The sequence below is a fragment of the Podospora bellae-mahoneyi genome (assembly GCF_035222275.1).
Source record: "Podospora bellae-mahoneyi strain CBS 112042 chromosome 1 map unlocalized CBS112042p_1.2, whole genome shotgun sequence".
Taxonomy (NCBI): domain Eukaryota; kingdom Fungi; phylum Ascomycota; class Sordariomycetes; order Sordariales; family Podosporaceae; genus Podospora; species Podospora bellae-mahoneyi.
Window position 1 is genome coordinate 1,061,373 of NW_026946360.1, and position 12,306 is coordinate 1,073,678.

The 12,306-nt window shown below is 48.9% G+C and overlaps 4 protein-coding genes and 1 non-coding gene across 5 annotated transcripts; 3 read left to right on the forward strand and 2 right to left on the reverse strand.

Moving 5' to 3' along the window:
* The first annotated feature begins 3,650 nt into the window (after window positions 1–3,650).
* Window positions 3,651–3,760, forward strand: QC761_0028180. Its single transcript has one exon. It is a non-coding gene; the product is annotated as a tRNA-Leu (tRNA).
* A 171-nt stretch (window positions 3,761–3,931) lies between these two features.
* QC761_124490 (uncharacterized protein) lies at window positions 3,932–5,157 on the forward strand. Its single transcript, XM_062875704.1, has 3 exons — window positions 3,932–4,181; window positions 4,243–4,653; window positions 4,715–5,157. The coding sequence occupies exons 1-3, from the start codon at window positions 4,106–4,108 to the stop codon at window positions 4,801–4,803; spliced, it is 576 nt and encodes a 191-aa protein (XP_062736305.1). The 5' UTR covers window positions 3,932–4,105; the 3' UTR covers window positions 4,804–5,157.
* Window positions 4,963–6,454, reverse strand: QC761_124500 (uncharacterized protein). The gene is made up of 2 exons (XM_062875705.1): window positions 6,132–6,454; window positions 4,963–6,054 (listed from the first exon to the last, which is right to left on the reverse strand). The coding sequence occupies exons 1-2, from the start codon at window positions 6,287–6,289 to the stop codon at window positions 5,286–5,288; spliced, it is 927 nt and encodes a 308-aa protein (XP_062736306.1). The 5' UTR covers window positions 6,290–6,454; the 3' UTR covers window positions 4,963–5,285.
* Window positions 6,455–6,773: 319 nt separating this feature from the next.
* On the reverse strand, window positions 6,774–8,074 carry QC761_124510 (uncharacterized protein; the record flags this gene model as incomplete). Its single annotated transcript, XM_062875706.1, has 2 exons — window positions 6,774–8,015; window positions 8,039–8,074. The coding sequence occupies 2 exons, from the start codon at window positions 8,072–8,074 to the stop codon at window positions 6,936–6,938; spliced, it is 1,116 nt and encodes a 371-aa protein (XP_062736307.1). The 3' UTR covers window positions 6,774–6,935.
* A 2,454-nt stretch (window positions 8,075–10,528) lies between these two features.
* QC761_124520 (uncharacterized protein) lies at window positions 10,529–10,792 on the forward strand (the record flags this gene model as incomplete). Its single annotated transcript, XM_062875707.1, has 1 exon — window positions 10,529–10,792. The coding sequence occupies one exon, from the start codon at window positions 10,529–10,531 to the stop codon at window positions 10,790–10,792; it is 264 nt and encodes an 87-aa protein (XP_062736308.1).
* Window positions 10,793–12,306: the final 1,514 nt, after the last annotated feature.

Sequence of the window (12,306 nt, forward strand, 5' to 3'; positions counted from 1 at the left end):
AAGCGGTACAAGCGTTTTGCATATGATTCGACCTACAGATTGGCTCGACAATGTTCAGATACGGTACCTACCTGTATTGAACGAAGGGCACATATACTTCCTAGGATCTTGGCGATGTAGAAGTTACGAGGCTTTTGGAAGAACATCAAGAAGCTTTCAAAGGTGGTCAGCGGAATCGCGGAAAACATCCAGACTGTGGAGATAGATCGAAGCCATGAGGCAAGTAATGTAACCACGTAGAAGATCCGGACACAGAAACAGGTCTCAGAGGATGACTGAAAGGGGGGTACAGGACGGTTCCACAAAAAGTCTCATGGCGAGCAGGCAACGAGCGTTTTCACCTTGTAGTCAGACTTGCCAGCCTCAACATAGACATTTTTTGACCAAGAACTCTTCTCATAATGGCAGTGGGCAAATTACAGCCAGACGTATTGAGGCATTGTCGTCAATCTGCATGCCTACATATATATTTTGTCCGCTTCAACTTTGACCTACCTAGAAGTAACTTATTTTTTCCTATCCTCAACATTGAGCTATATAAAACCGACAGCGACAACAACTATTATCGCTTCGTAAGGCATTACACCTTAGGCCTTCTTGTCCCCTGTTTTACTCTTTGGGCTGTTTTGGGCATTTATTACCTTCTCTTTGACTTTCAGCTCCTTTCAATATTACAATCCTTCTTCTTCGACTTCTTGTTTGACTCTGCAGACTGATCTGGGGACTTCTCCCTATCCTTTCTAGCCTGGTTTTCACCTCTCTGAGCTGACTTTGTGCACTTACTGCAGTCGCCAGTTTTCAACTTGAACCACTCGGTGTGGATCGGGCAGGGCTCCTGGTGCGCAATGCAGTAGCCAGCACCGGTCTTGGATCGACAGTCGCCCTTGGCTTCGGAAAATGGTGAACCGTTCTTGTTCTGATGCCACCCATGTTAATGATAGATAAATGATAGCTGTCGCAGGCTAGGTAGTCAGTGTAGCTCACTAAGTAAATAGCTTTGGTCGCGACTTACGTTAATAGAGATAAAGTGTTGCACGGAATAATGTTGGTAATTACTTGACTTCAATGTCTGTGGTGACAGGATACTTGAAACTGCGAGTGAGTGCTGTGTACTATCATCGTTCTTGAACGTAGGGATGAGACCCGACTTATAAGCCTTGCCAGTTTGCATAGGTAGATCAGCCCCTCTGGAGAGTATTGTATGCCGCTTTGTTGACAAAAGTAGAACTACCTGTACTCCGTAGTTCTTTAATTTTGCAACACTAATGCCCTGCATGTGCTCAAAGCCTTTCCCGAGTGCATAAGGAGCCATCACCCAGCCGAGGACCTAAGGTAGGTAGGTATGTGCAGAGTATATTCAAGATGTATTTAGATAACACAAAAGTACCTAAGTTAGGTTAAACAACACGAATACGTCCTTTGTGTCATGGGTGGCATATGTGAGCAGATATGATTCCACACAGAATCCCCTTACCTGAACTTTATTCTAGAGAAGTTCTATGGGGGCATTACCCTTTTTCTAGAATGACATTATCCCCCTTATTCTACCAATCAGCCGCGGTGCCGAGTATGAGTAGCTGCGAGGCAACAGAAGAGGTACTCAAGGTACATATGTAGGGTCTGGTCAACTTTGGGATATGCTGTGTCATTAGATGACCAGCAAATCACTGTCATTTGCGTTGTGATTCAAGTATGGAGCTTACGCCCCTCCCAGGCTTTGTTCAGTCCACAACACAGTGTTTTCTCAGCTTCCTTTGTTTTGCCACCCAGTGTATCTGAAACGGGTTCCACACAACAACGAAGGCCTGCATTTGAAGATACCTTATCTATCTTGAACATAAGGTTTCTTTCCAGTGATTGAAAGGCCAGCGCAAAGGAAACGTGGTAGTTCAGATTAACAAGTAGCAATCTTAAACCTTGGCTCTGTGGAAAGCATTCTGGGCTGCTAAGAGCCACGACGAAGAGAAACTGTTGAAACGGTTTCACAGAGCCTCAGAGACACTTTTATCAGCCGGTTTTCGACACGCCCACACCATCACCAAAGGCATCACTACGCATAGATACAGATACCTCGATCATCAAAACGACTAACAAGATGGCAGCCGCTAGCTCTCCCTCCTCTACACATCAGGATGCTGTCCAGCAAGATGTCACTACCGATGCCAATTCGGATACTAGCGCCAGCGCGGGACAAGGATCGAATAGTGAAGATTCCGTCAAACCCGAACCAGATTCCATCATTTATCAAGTGGAACCTTTTGTTACGTAACAACACCGCATTCGTACTCTGGCGCGAGCAGTTCTTTGGAAGAATGTCCGCGAGGAAGATCTTGATGTTAAAAGCCTCGGCAACGGTTCATATAATCGTGTTATCGGGATCACCCACAATGGCAACAGTGCATAAGGGAGATTGGAATACGTCGTCCGTATCCTATGGAACCATGAGAGAGAGGACTTGGAGAAAGATATAGCTCCTCTTCTCTTCGTGAAAGAATATACCAAAATACCGTCGCCGGATGTCATCTTCTACGATAGTACTTCCGACAACGTGCTGGAGTCGCCATATGTTATCAAAAGCAGGGTCCGGGGAGTGAATGCACACGAGACTCTCATCAATTAGGACGAAGCGCAGAAGATTACTCACGAGGGATGGTGCAAGCTGGCCTACGAGCTTGGGAAGGTCGTCAACCAGATGCTTTCGATCCTCAACAACAAGCCTGGCCAGCTCGTGCTGGATTCATCTGGCTCCAAAAATGTCTTCATCGCGCCTCTGCAAACAGCTATTGGCGACCCGCCCGAAGTCCGCCGTCTCGATAGTTCGTCTCCCCCGGAGGACACCGCCCGCTCTCTACTTCCACGACTATGCTATTACAAAAAAGTGTTAAATCTGGAAAAAGATCCAGAGGATACCTACAATCAAATGGAGGTTTTGGCACGAGTGGCTACCGGTATGGGGGAAGCAGACCACCTCAATGACATTCCTCACACCTTCTGCCACTGGGACCTTTTCCCGGGCAACATAATGATCTCAATCAACCCATCCACATATGAACCCAAGATAGAAGGGATTCTTGACTGGGACTCGGCTCTATTTGCGCCTGCCTTTATGATCTGTCAGCCCCCCGCGTATCTGTGGAACAGCAAGTTGGGCGAGGAAGCAGCAGACGAAGAGTGTGAGGACTGGCATATCGACCTCACCCTTGACCCTATCACCGAGGAAGACAAGAAGGTCAAGAGAGTATTTGAAGAGGCCGCTGGGGAGGAGTACGTGCGCTTTGCACAACCCAGTGTACCCTCTGGCTCGCCGACTGTTTCAATTTGGTATGACAGGTATCACGGAATGTAGCAGATGCTGAATCCGACAAGCTGTTGGAATACTGGGAAACCCTCAACTAAACAACGAAACAGGTTGCTAGCAGGTTCACAGAAAGCATGGAGAGTGTGGACATGGAACCTACTCATCAGCAACCTGATCATCCCTCATCGGAGGAGACAGCCTCAAACTCCGAAGCGGGGTCAAAAAGGTGGCTAAGAAGAGTCAAGGAGAGGTCCCGGCGCTTCATTAGCATATGAACTCCTTAGTATGAAGTCTGGGAGGGGAGCTGTTAGTTGATATTCGGAATTAAAATCTTGTAAAAGCCAAAAGTGAATGATGAGAGTGGGATTCGAACCCACGCCCTTTCGGACCACGGAATCTGCTAGGAGATATTGATTAAGGAATGCCTTAACGTGGCGCCTTAGACCGCTCGGCCATCTCACCTTCTAATTTCTTGAAATAGCTGCAAGAACTTTCCATCCAAGATGAGAAACGGTCCTGCTGCTTGGTTGACTTGAAGATAATTTTTCTTCCACTGTGCCGCAGCGTTACACCGCGCAATGCACACCAAGAAGCACTTGCCGGGGTGTTCTCCGCATCAACGTCCCCGCACGAACCCCCAATTGCTCCAATCTGCAGGACGGCAGGGGTTCAGTCGGATGTGTCTGTTGGGCGCGAAAAACAATAAGATTCGGAGGATAATTAACCACGCCAATTCAACTTACTATTTCTACTTTTGCTGTCTTCGCGCCGTCTTATAAACTCAGTCTTTGGAAAGCCCTCGTCAAAATGGCAGTCGAGAATACGACATGGCGAAACAACGTCTGGCTAGTGTGGTTTTACATCGTGTTTCCCATCACTGTCTGTAAGTCAAGATCGATACCCCGGTTCTGTCATTGATACTGTGCTCAAGAGATTTTCAACAGTAATCGATCTCCAAGAGGTCATCTACCCATCCTCTCTCCTCGTCCCAGCTGACGCGCCTCTGCACTTCGCCTACAAAGCCAAACAAGACTACATCGCCAAGTTCAACGACCCCATTGTACAATGGTCGCCCGAAACAGCCTCCGGTCATGACAGCTGGATGGGGCTTTTTATACACTTCGAGTTCTTTTTTCTTCTCCCCGTCATGATCTACGCCATGTACAAGATGGGGATCAGGCAGAAGGGAACGAGCGGCCCCGACGAGCTACTCTTCTTTGTGTATGCGCTTTACAATGCACTCACCACAGCGGTCTGCATTCACGATACATTTTATTGGGACAAGACTATCTGGGCGGACGAGAGTCAGCTGTGGACGCTGAGATCAGCGTACTATGCGCCGTTTGTGTTCATCCGTAAGTGTTTTAAGGATCTTTTTGCATGAAGGTTGTGACATGCTGGCTCACAACATCGCAGCTCTCCTCGGGGCGTTTGACATGGGTTCACGCATTCTATCCCGGTTCAAGGCGGCGGATGCGGCGGCAGAATCGAAGAAGGCCGAGTGAAGATTGGCTTGGGGCAACCCATCGCCTTGGCGACATCGTCGGAAGTAACTGGGCAAAACGTTTGGGCCGGAAGTCGTGGTATTGAGAACCCAAGGCTGTGTGATGTCTGAGTATGGACCAGGCAAGGTTAAATAGAAAGGAGGGAGAGGGAAAACACCCGTGGGCTGCATCTGGATCAATTTTTTGTGAGCAAGTTCCAAGCTTTGCAAACGCTCCAAATGTATGCAAATGATGCCTAGAATAAGGTAGCTAAGGTAGATGTAAGATACAAATACGAGTGTTCTCTCACATCCGTACGTAGCTACCTTTGATGCACCAGAAATATAAACAATGAGATGGAGTAGCTGGAAAACATGTTTTCCACAGTCCCGCCGTTGCATTTATATAAATAACATTGTAATGTCATGAAGCCCCAAGCGCCCAACTCCCACCGTCCACTCCAATTCCTGTCTGGCGATACCCAGTCAATTCCAAACAACCTCTCAGTCAATAGCTCTCTTCTGACCACCACCAGAGTAACCCCATCCATTCCCGACTCCAACGCCGTATCCTAACGGTGTCGCGCCTCCCAGCGTTCTCCCCTTCAACCGCTGTGGCAATATGACTCCAAAGAAGTACGCACCCGCCACGACAACTCCGGCCCCAAAGGACAGCAGTGAATAAAACACTGTGGAAGCATATATATGCCCTCCCATCCCCTGCCACTCGACTCTTCCCTCAGTTTTTGGCAGGGCAGGAGTAGGGAACCACCTGACACTGAACTTGAAAGGCAGCGGGTCTCCAATGACCAGTCTCACAGTGTCCCCGCCTTCCATATGTGTCAAGGGGCTCGTCGAGTATGCTGTTGCAGAATCCAGAACACCGCTGTCGTGTGGATGGACATGTTGCTTGGGCGTGCTGTGCAGCAAAACATTCATGTGGGTAGATATGTGCATGTGGCTCAGCTGCAGCGTCCCCGCGAGCGCAAAAACCAGAGGGATGTATTCTTGCTCGGGCTGTCGCTGGCCTACGACTTCGATATGCGGCGGGGGCCGGGCGGGCAGTCGGCAGGCGAGGGGTGCATCGGCGTGCACGTAAAACTCGAGGAGGTGGAAGAAGGGGTCAGAAATCATGGGGATTGTGCAATTTTTTTCTTCTTCGATTCCGTACCGGAATTCTAACGGTGAGGACGTCTCGTTGCAGATCGGGAAAGGGATCCATTGGATTTCGTGGGTTGGGGAGTCGGGGAGGGATACGTGTTCGCCCGTTTCTCTGGTGGTTTGCGACTCGCAGGTCAGTGTATGCAACGATGGGATTTTGGGACAGGGCGAAGAAGAAAACAAGCGTACGAGCTGCGATTCATACACTCAACCCGAATGGGGGCACCATAGTGGTAAGATGGCAGCGAGAGTTCGTGGTGGCTTGCGCTGGAAGCAATGGCAACATGGCCGAAAAAGGAAGCTGTCAAAGCCAGCGATGGCAGTCGAAGCCACGGTCGCAGTATCATGGTTGTAAATCTGTGGCTTTGTATCGTCAATAACCCAATGCCAACTATCGCAGGGACATTTTGCGCAGTCTCTTTCGATGTTGGCGAGGGGCACACAGTCGATTGCAAGACGGCCTGAACCCGTCAAAGGCGGATGTCGCCGCTGAAAGCTTCCCCAGACTTTTGGTTCCGTCTTCTGTGTCCACTTTCAGCTCGACCTTACAGGGGGGCTGCCAGGCTGAGTCATCGTGCAAAGCTTTACCCTAACCCTCATCAACACTACCCCGTTTGTCCCCTTTCTGCAGAGAAACCCAATAATTTTGTATCTGGAGTCTAAAAGGTCGTTTACTCTTGCGCCATAGGTTTTTCCTCACCACGACGTGCATTGTGCTTTCGGATCCGTCCGAAGTGCCTTAGCTTCCATGGTCTCAGGGAGTAGTCAATCCTCAAGTCCTCAACGAGATGCGAACCTTCAAAAGGCTCAATAATTAGGGGGAACAGCAGGTCCGCAGTGGGTTGGAAGTCTCTTGCATATGGGAATAAACACATTTTTCATAATGTATGTACAAACTGAAACAGCCTATTTACAGTCCCGTCTTCTTCTTCTTCGTCCTCCAATCTGCTCCCCAGCCCTACTTTTACCTGCACATCTTCGGGGCACCGACGTCTAAAGGCATTGATGATAGTAATCGTTCAACTTTGTGCAAGTGGTTCCTGAGACACAGATGGTGGGACCGTTCCACCCTTGCCCACCGCACTGTCCCCAGCGAGGAGCAGTAGGGCCGGGCGCCGGTCCGGTTGTGGGCTCAGGAGCGCGAGAGGTGGTAATCAAGGTGGTCTGGGGATTGCCGGGATTGGAGGTAGGTTCGGGGCTGGGGTTGCTGCTCCCATCGGCCTGGAACTGTCTCCAGAACTCCCATGTGTTACCAGGGGCGAAGGGGGTGTTGCTTCCCTGGTCTTGCTGAGACGGGTTATGGTCTCCGTCAAAGATAACCCAGGTAACGGGCTTGCCAGGGAGACAGTTGCGGTACTCGGTCTTGGTGGAGCGGCCTCCGTTGGGCTGAGGCTCGGGATTAAGAGGGGTGCAGCCGTTGTTTTGGACAAATCGGTCACGCATTTGGCGGCCCATGGAGATGCTCAGGACCGAGTCGCGGGTACCGTGCTGGTGGTAGTAGGCCACAGGCTGAGTGCCTCCGTTGCAGCCACTGAGAACAGCGCTGGAAAGAACCGAGATGGCTCGGACCTGGTCAGGACGAGAGCAGGCCCAAGAGTAGGACATGGCACCACCGTAGCTGAAGCCGGTGGCGAAGCGCAGAGACTGCTCAACGCAGAGATCATTCTCGATAGTGCGCACCATATTGTCGACAAAAGTGATATCTTCGCCACCGGTGTTGGCCCAACCTTGGTTGAGACCATTGGGCGAGATGAAGATGGCACTGTTGTTGCCTGTCATCAAGGGGGGAAGACCGTACCAGGCAAGGGTACCGCCCCCTCCGTTGGCGATCTGTTGAGCGTTTCCTCCAAGAGCATGGAAGGTAAAGACAAGGCGGTACGCAAAGTTGCGGTCATAGTTGTCAGGGAGGCGGACAATATATTCTCTTTGTTTGCCGTTCACGGTTGTCGTGTATTGACCATTGCGAATGGTTGGTGTCTTGCCACAACCAGGAGAGCGTGCGCCCAAGACCGGAGTGACGCAGGAAAGCGCCAAAAGCGCAATAGTTGAGAACTGCATGATGGCTAGACGTCGCTGAGGTTGTTGCTGGCACTAACTCCCTTGCCAGCCGATGTGGGAAAGAAGCTACCCATCTTATATACCCAGCTCGACAGTACCTACCTACCTGGTGAGTCGTGTTAGGGATTGAGACAATCGCCTTAGGGAAATATTTCGGAAGACATCCGTGAAAATGCAACATGGAGTGAATCTCTGGTTACATCTCCCCGCTACTTTGTTCTTGGGCTGTTGAGTACATGATGGAAATAGCCATGATTCAAATCAGTGTCCTGTTCATGTGAACTCATTCCGAGCCTTCATAACAAGATGCGCACCAATAACGACTCAGTACCAACTACCGATTTTAGGTGGCTTGGTTGTTTTGCTTGAACAATGCAAAAATGCAACACTGACCAGGGAAGGAATACCAGGCAATGGATATCCGTTGCAACGGTGCGCTTCCCTAGACATGGGGGAAGCCCAATTGAGGCTCGCCTAAGATGCTCCCCAGATCCAATGACTAAATCGGATCACTCTCCCGAGCTTTTCACAGCTAGACAGATCAGAAAAGTCCAGCGCGCCAAGATCATGGGCAATGTTCAAGATCATGCGAAGTTAGCCGCGCGTATAAGAACTCTCGACATGCGTTGAAGTGGGACTGTGGCGACAGCGAGCCACAATCAAGTACACACAATCAGTTATATTCAAAACGGGGAGTATAAGTCCTGACGCTCCCGTACGAGTTTGGATACCAGTGTACCTAGATATTGCTGTCTTGTTAAGTACATGTCAAGTCAAGTCAGTTCATATGTTTCCTGGTCAATTTTTCATTCTCTTCATTTGTCAGGCATTGCTTGTGTCAAATTTCTGTTGCCAATCCAACTAGGTCGATACGACCCCAGCTATACCTCCGTGGCTTGGCTAGGTTAGCTCCAGTCGTCATGCCCAACTTCCATTTTAAGCACGGAGCTGTTCTTCTCGGGACCAACAACTGGTCAAAAACAAAACCTGTGTTTTCTCTTTTCTTTTTATTTGCCGAACTTATCTACCGACGTGACTACCAAGATGTCGATTGAGACGAGCACTTCGGCTCCCAACTCCGTGGGTTGAGGCTCATCTTTTGACTATTTAACCGCTGCAGCTAAATTTCCGTTGTTTCGTTCTTAGCACATCGAGTCACCCTGAATCCGGGTAATCGGTCATGTACCTGTTGCGGAGAAATACCTTCATTAGCGCTCCCGTCCGCTTTGCAGATGGACACAACGTGGTCTTAATAAACCTGCCGCTGCCAATCAAGCGGGAAAATAATCTGGAATTTGCATCCTTGCCTTTGACTAAAGTGTTTGCTGTTGTATGGGATGTGAAGAGAAGGTCTCAGCATCAGGATTGTCTCGGTATGACGAACTGTTAGTTGCATGTGTTAATATTGACAAATGCATGGCATTTCAGAAGATTTCTACAGCCCTAATCCCTATCGGAGTCCTCTCTGAGTTACACATCGAGACAAGAATACCATTGAAGATGATCACGGACCGATATGTAGGTAGGTACGTAATTCGATGCAAGGTGTAAGAACCATGCTTGATGGCCGAGGCAATCAATTAACTATGTTACTTGTACCTGCCTATCTATCCTGACTGTAACAATAAATTTTCTCCAAGAAATGAGATGACTCGTTTAGGTTGTTACTGCACCCGACTCAAATCTCCGGACAGTTGCTCTAGCCATGCCTATTAACTAGGAAGTGGTTCGGTCTGGTAGCCTTATATCATAAGGCTTCGATTAGATGCACGATTACTCCGGCATCCTTTATCCTGGGTAGCCGGTTACGGGCTACCATTATAAAGCTGATATAGGCCAACCTCGCGTGATAGGTGGCCAAGTGGGTATGAAGTCCTGGACCTAAAATCTCACCGCCCAACCAGCAATTGCGGTCAGAAAAAAAGCAGGCAAACTGAATAAGATGTTGTAAGAGCTGTGATGTGGCTGCCTGAGTCATGTGGACTAAAACATCTAGTCTAGGGCTTACTCTGGGATTCGCTCTTGAAGTTGAAAATGACAGGTACACTAGGGTCTTGGTACCTCACATTAGACGCTCTCTTCTCTGAGAATGGTCATGATTCCTTGGTTGAATTGTGACCATTCGGTGGGATTCGAGTCAGCATTTGGCTCCCAGGGAGAAAAGGTTCAAGGCACCAGTGACGCCACCAAAGTTGCTAGATAAACTCTGGAAAGTTACCAAGAGTTGAGTGACTCACCGCCGGTGGATACCTACCTACCTACCTGCAGGTTAAAAACACCCAAAGTCAAATCCTTTTGTTTTTTTGGGCTTTTCGCCAGTCCTCACTTCATTCCGATCAAAATACTACAAAGGGGGATACCTGAAACAGTCCAAACGAAGAAAAGATGTCGGCCTTTCTGGCCCGTAACACAGAGACTCTGCTCGACATCGCAGCAGATGTGATACAGCTCCTTAAATCCTCGAACGCCACTGTTAGGGTTGCCGAGTCTCTCACAGCAGGGGGTGTCATGAGGAGGTTGCTTCCCAAATGGCAGAAGGTGCGCGCAGGATAACAACACATGACGACGCTCGTCCCACGACGTGGGGAGTTGGCACTACTGGCGTTGCTGGACCTGATAAGCAAGATGGGAAGGCAGTTGGGACGGTCTACATCGGCATTGCCAGCCCCACTGGTAGCAAGGCGTTTGGTCCGTTCAACTTTCCAGGGACAAAAGAAAGAATACGGGAGGCAACAGTCATGAAGGCACTCGCAAGGTTGCGAGAAGAGTTGACGAAGGCGAGACACGCATGATGGCGTCATCATGAAAACTGCTGAAGATTTGTTGGAGGTGAGGGTGGATGCAAAGTTCACTTGTTTGTTAGAAGGGGATCTGGGTCGTTGATTTGTTGTGGGGCACCTACAAAGGGCCTATTTTTCACCAGACCCACACCTGGCTTGATCTTAAGGCTGGGTTTTACTTACTGTTTACTTTTACTCCAAACAACTAACAACAACACTAAAATATCAATTTGTCAACCAATTTCCCTGCCTTTTTGGCCTCTCTTCCGCGGGCAGTGACTTCACTAGGCCACCGCCCTACATTTGTTTTTGGCTTCCAAGGTTGTCTTGTCTTCCTTACCCATCAACAGGCATGATTATTTGCATACTTCATCTGCACCCAATTGCAGGCCTGTACAAGGAAAAGCATCTTTTTGTTCTTTCTAGCGGATAAGTACGCTTGCACTTTCTTTGGATAGGTCAAAGTGATGATAGCATCTCCTGTGGGTATGCATTTCTCAGGTAAGGCGGATTCGGATGACGTGCCAGCCGGTCTCTCTTCGGCGAATCTCTTGTCAATACACGTGCCGTATGGAGAATATCTGTTTGTGCCTCAAAGTCAAACTATGGATACTTAGTTTATGACGTACCTGTGTGACTGAAAGTTCTAAAGCCCTGCACGAGATCAGTCAGAGCTCGTAAAGAAGAATTTGGTAGGTGACATTACAAGAACGAGTTCTATTGTTCAGGTGTTTACTCTAAGATTATGACTACAGTCTTCTAGGTTGTGAGAGCTCCCAAATAGGTAGTGTCGTTGGTGTCGCTTTAGCAGGATTTGTGGAGAAGGATTACCGCTACTTAATAGAAAGTAGTTATTGGTGCGTACTAGATTCGGGGAATCACGGGGGCTTTTGAGAAGCTGGCTGTTACGGTTAGTTGAGTACCTAAGGTATTGGCTAGCGATTGTCTTTTCTCAATACCGATTACCTGGTTAATCCGCGGAGCAGGAATCGATGCAGGTTGCAAAACCAGGGCTCAGTGGAGCAGATCAACAGGGTGGACTTTAATGGTTAGACTCAGTTCAGGCAAGCAGGACGCTGCTGAGTTTGGTAGATGGGTTGCATGCTCGTGGAGTAGATTTTATACATGGGTATGGTACGTTACGTTGGATGTCTTTCTTATCATAACATCAGTTTTATCCCATGCCTCGTATCAGCTGTGTGAGTTCCAAACCCGACAGAATCTAGGCTCGGGGTGGTTAGCTACCTAGTGTTACGGTGTACTTTGACAAACTCTTGAGTTCAGTCCCTGGGATCTAAGACAACCGGAAAAGCTACAACATCAATATCTTTTGTCTCGGTAGGTAGATGAACTGGTTGATGACGGTGGCAGGGTGTAGTCTGCATGTGGCGCAGGGTTCTCGGCCCGGCATGAGAATATTATGCCATAGCTTCCAGGAAATGAAGAAGTCAACTAGGATTGCATGGTCTGGGATTTCAATTTTCATGGGTCGCTGCCGATAATGCTGTTTCACCTATGTTTTCCTG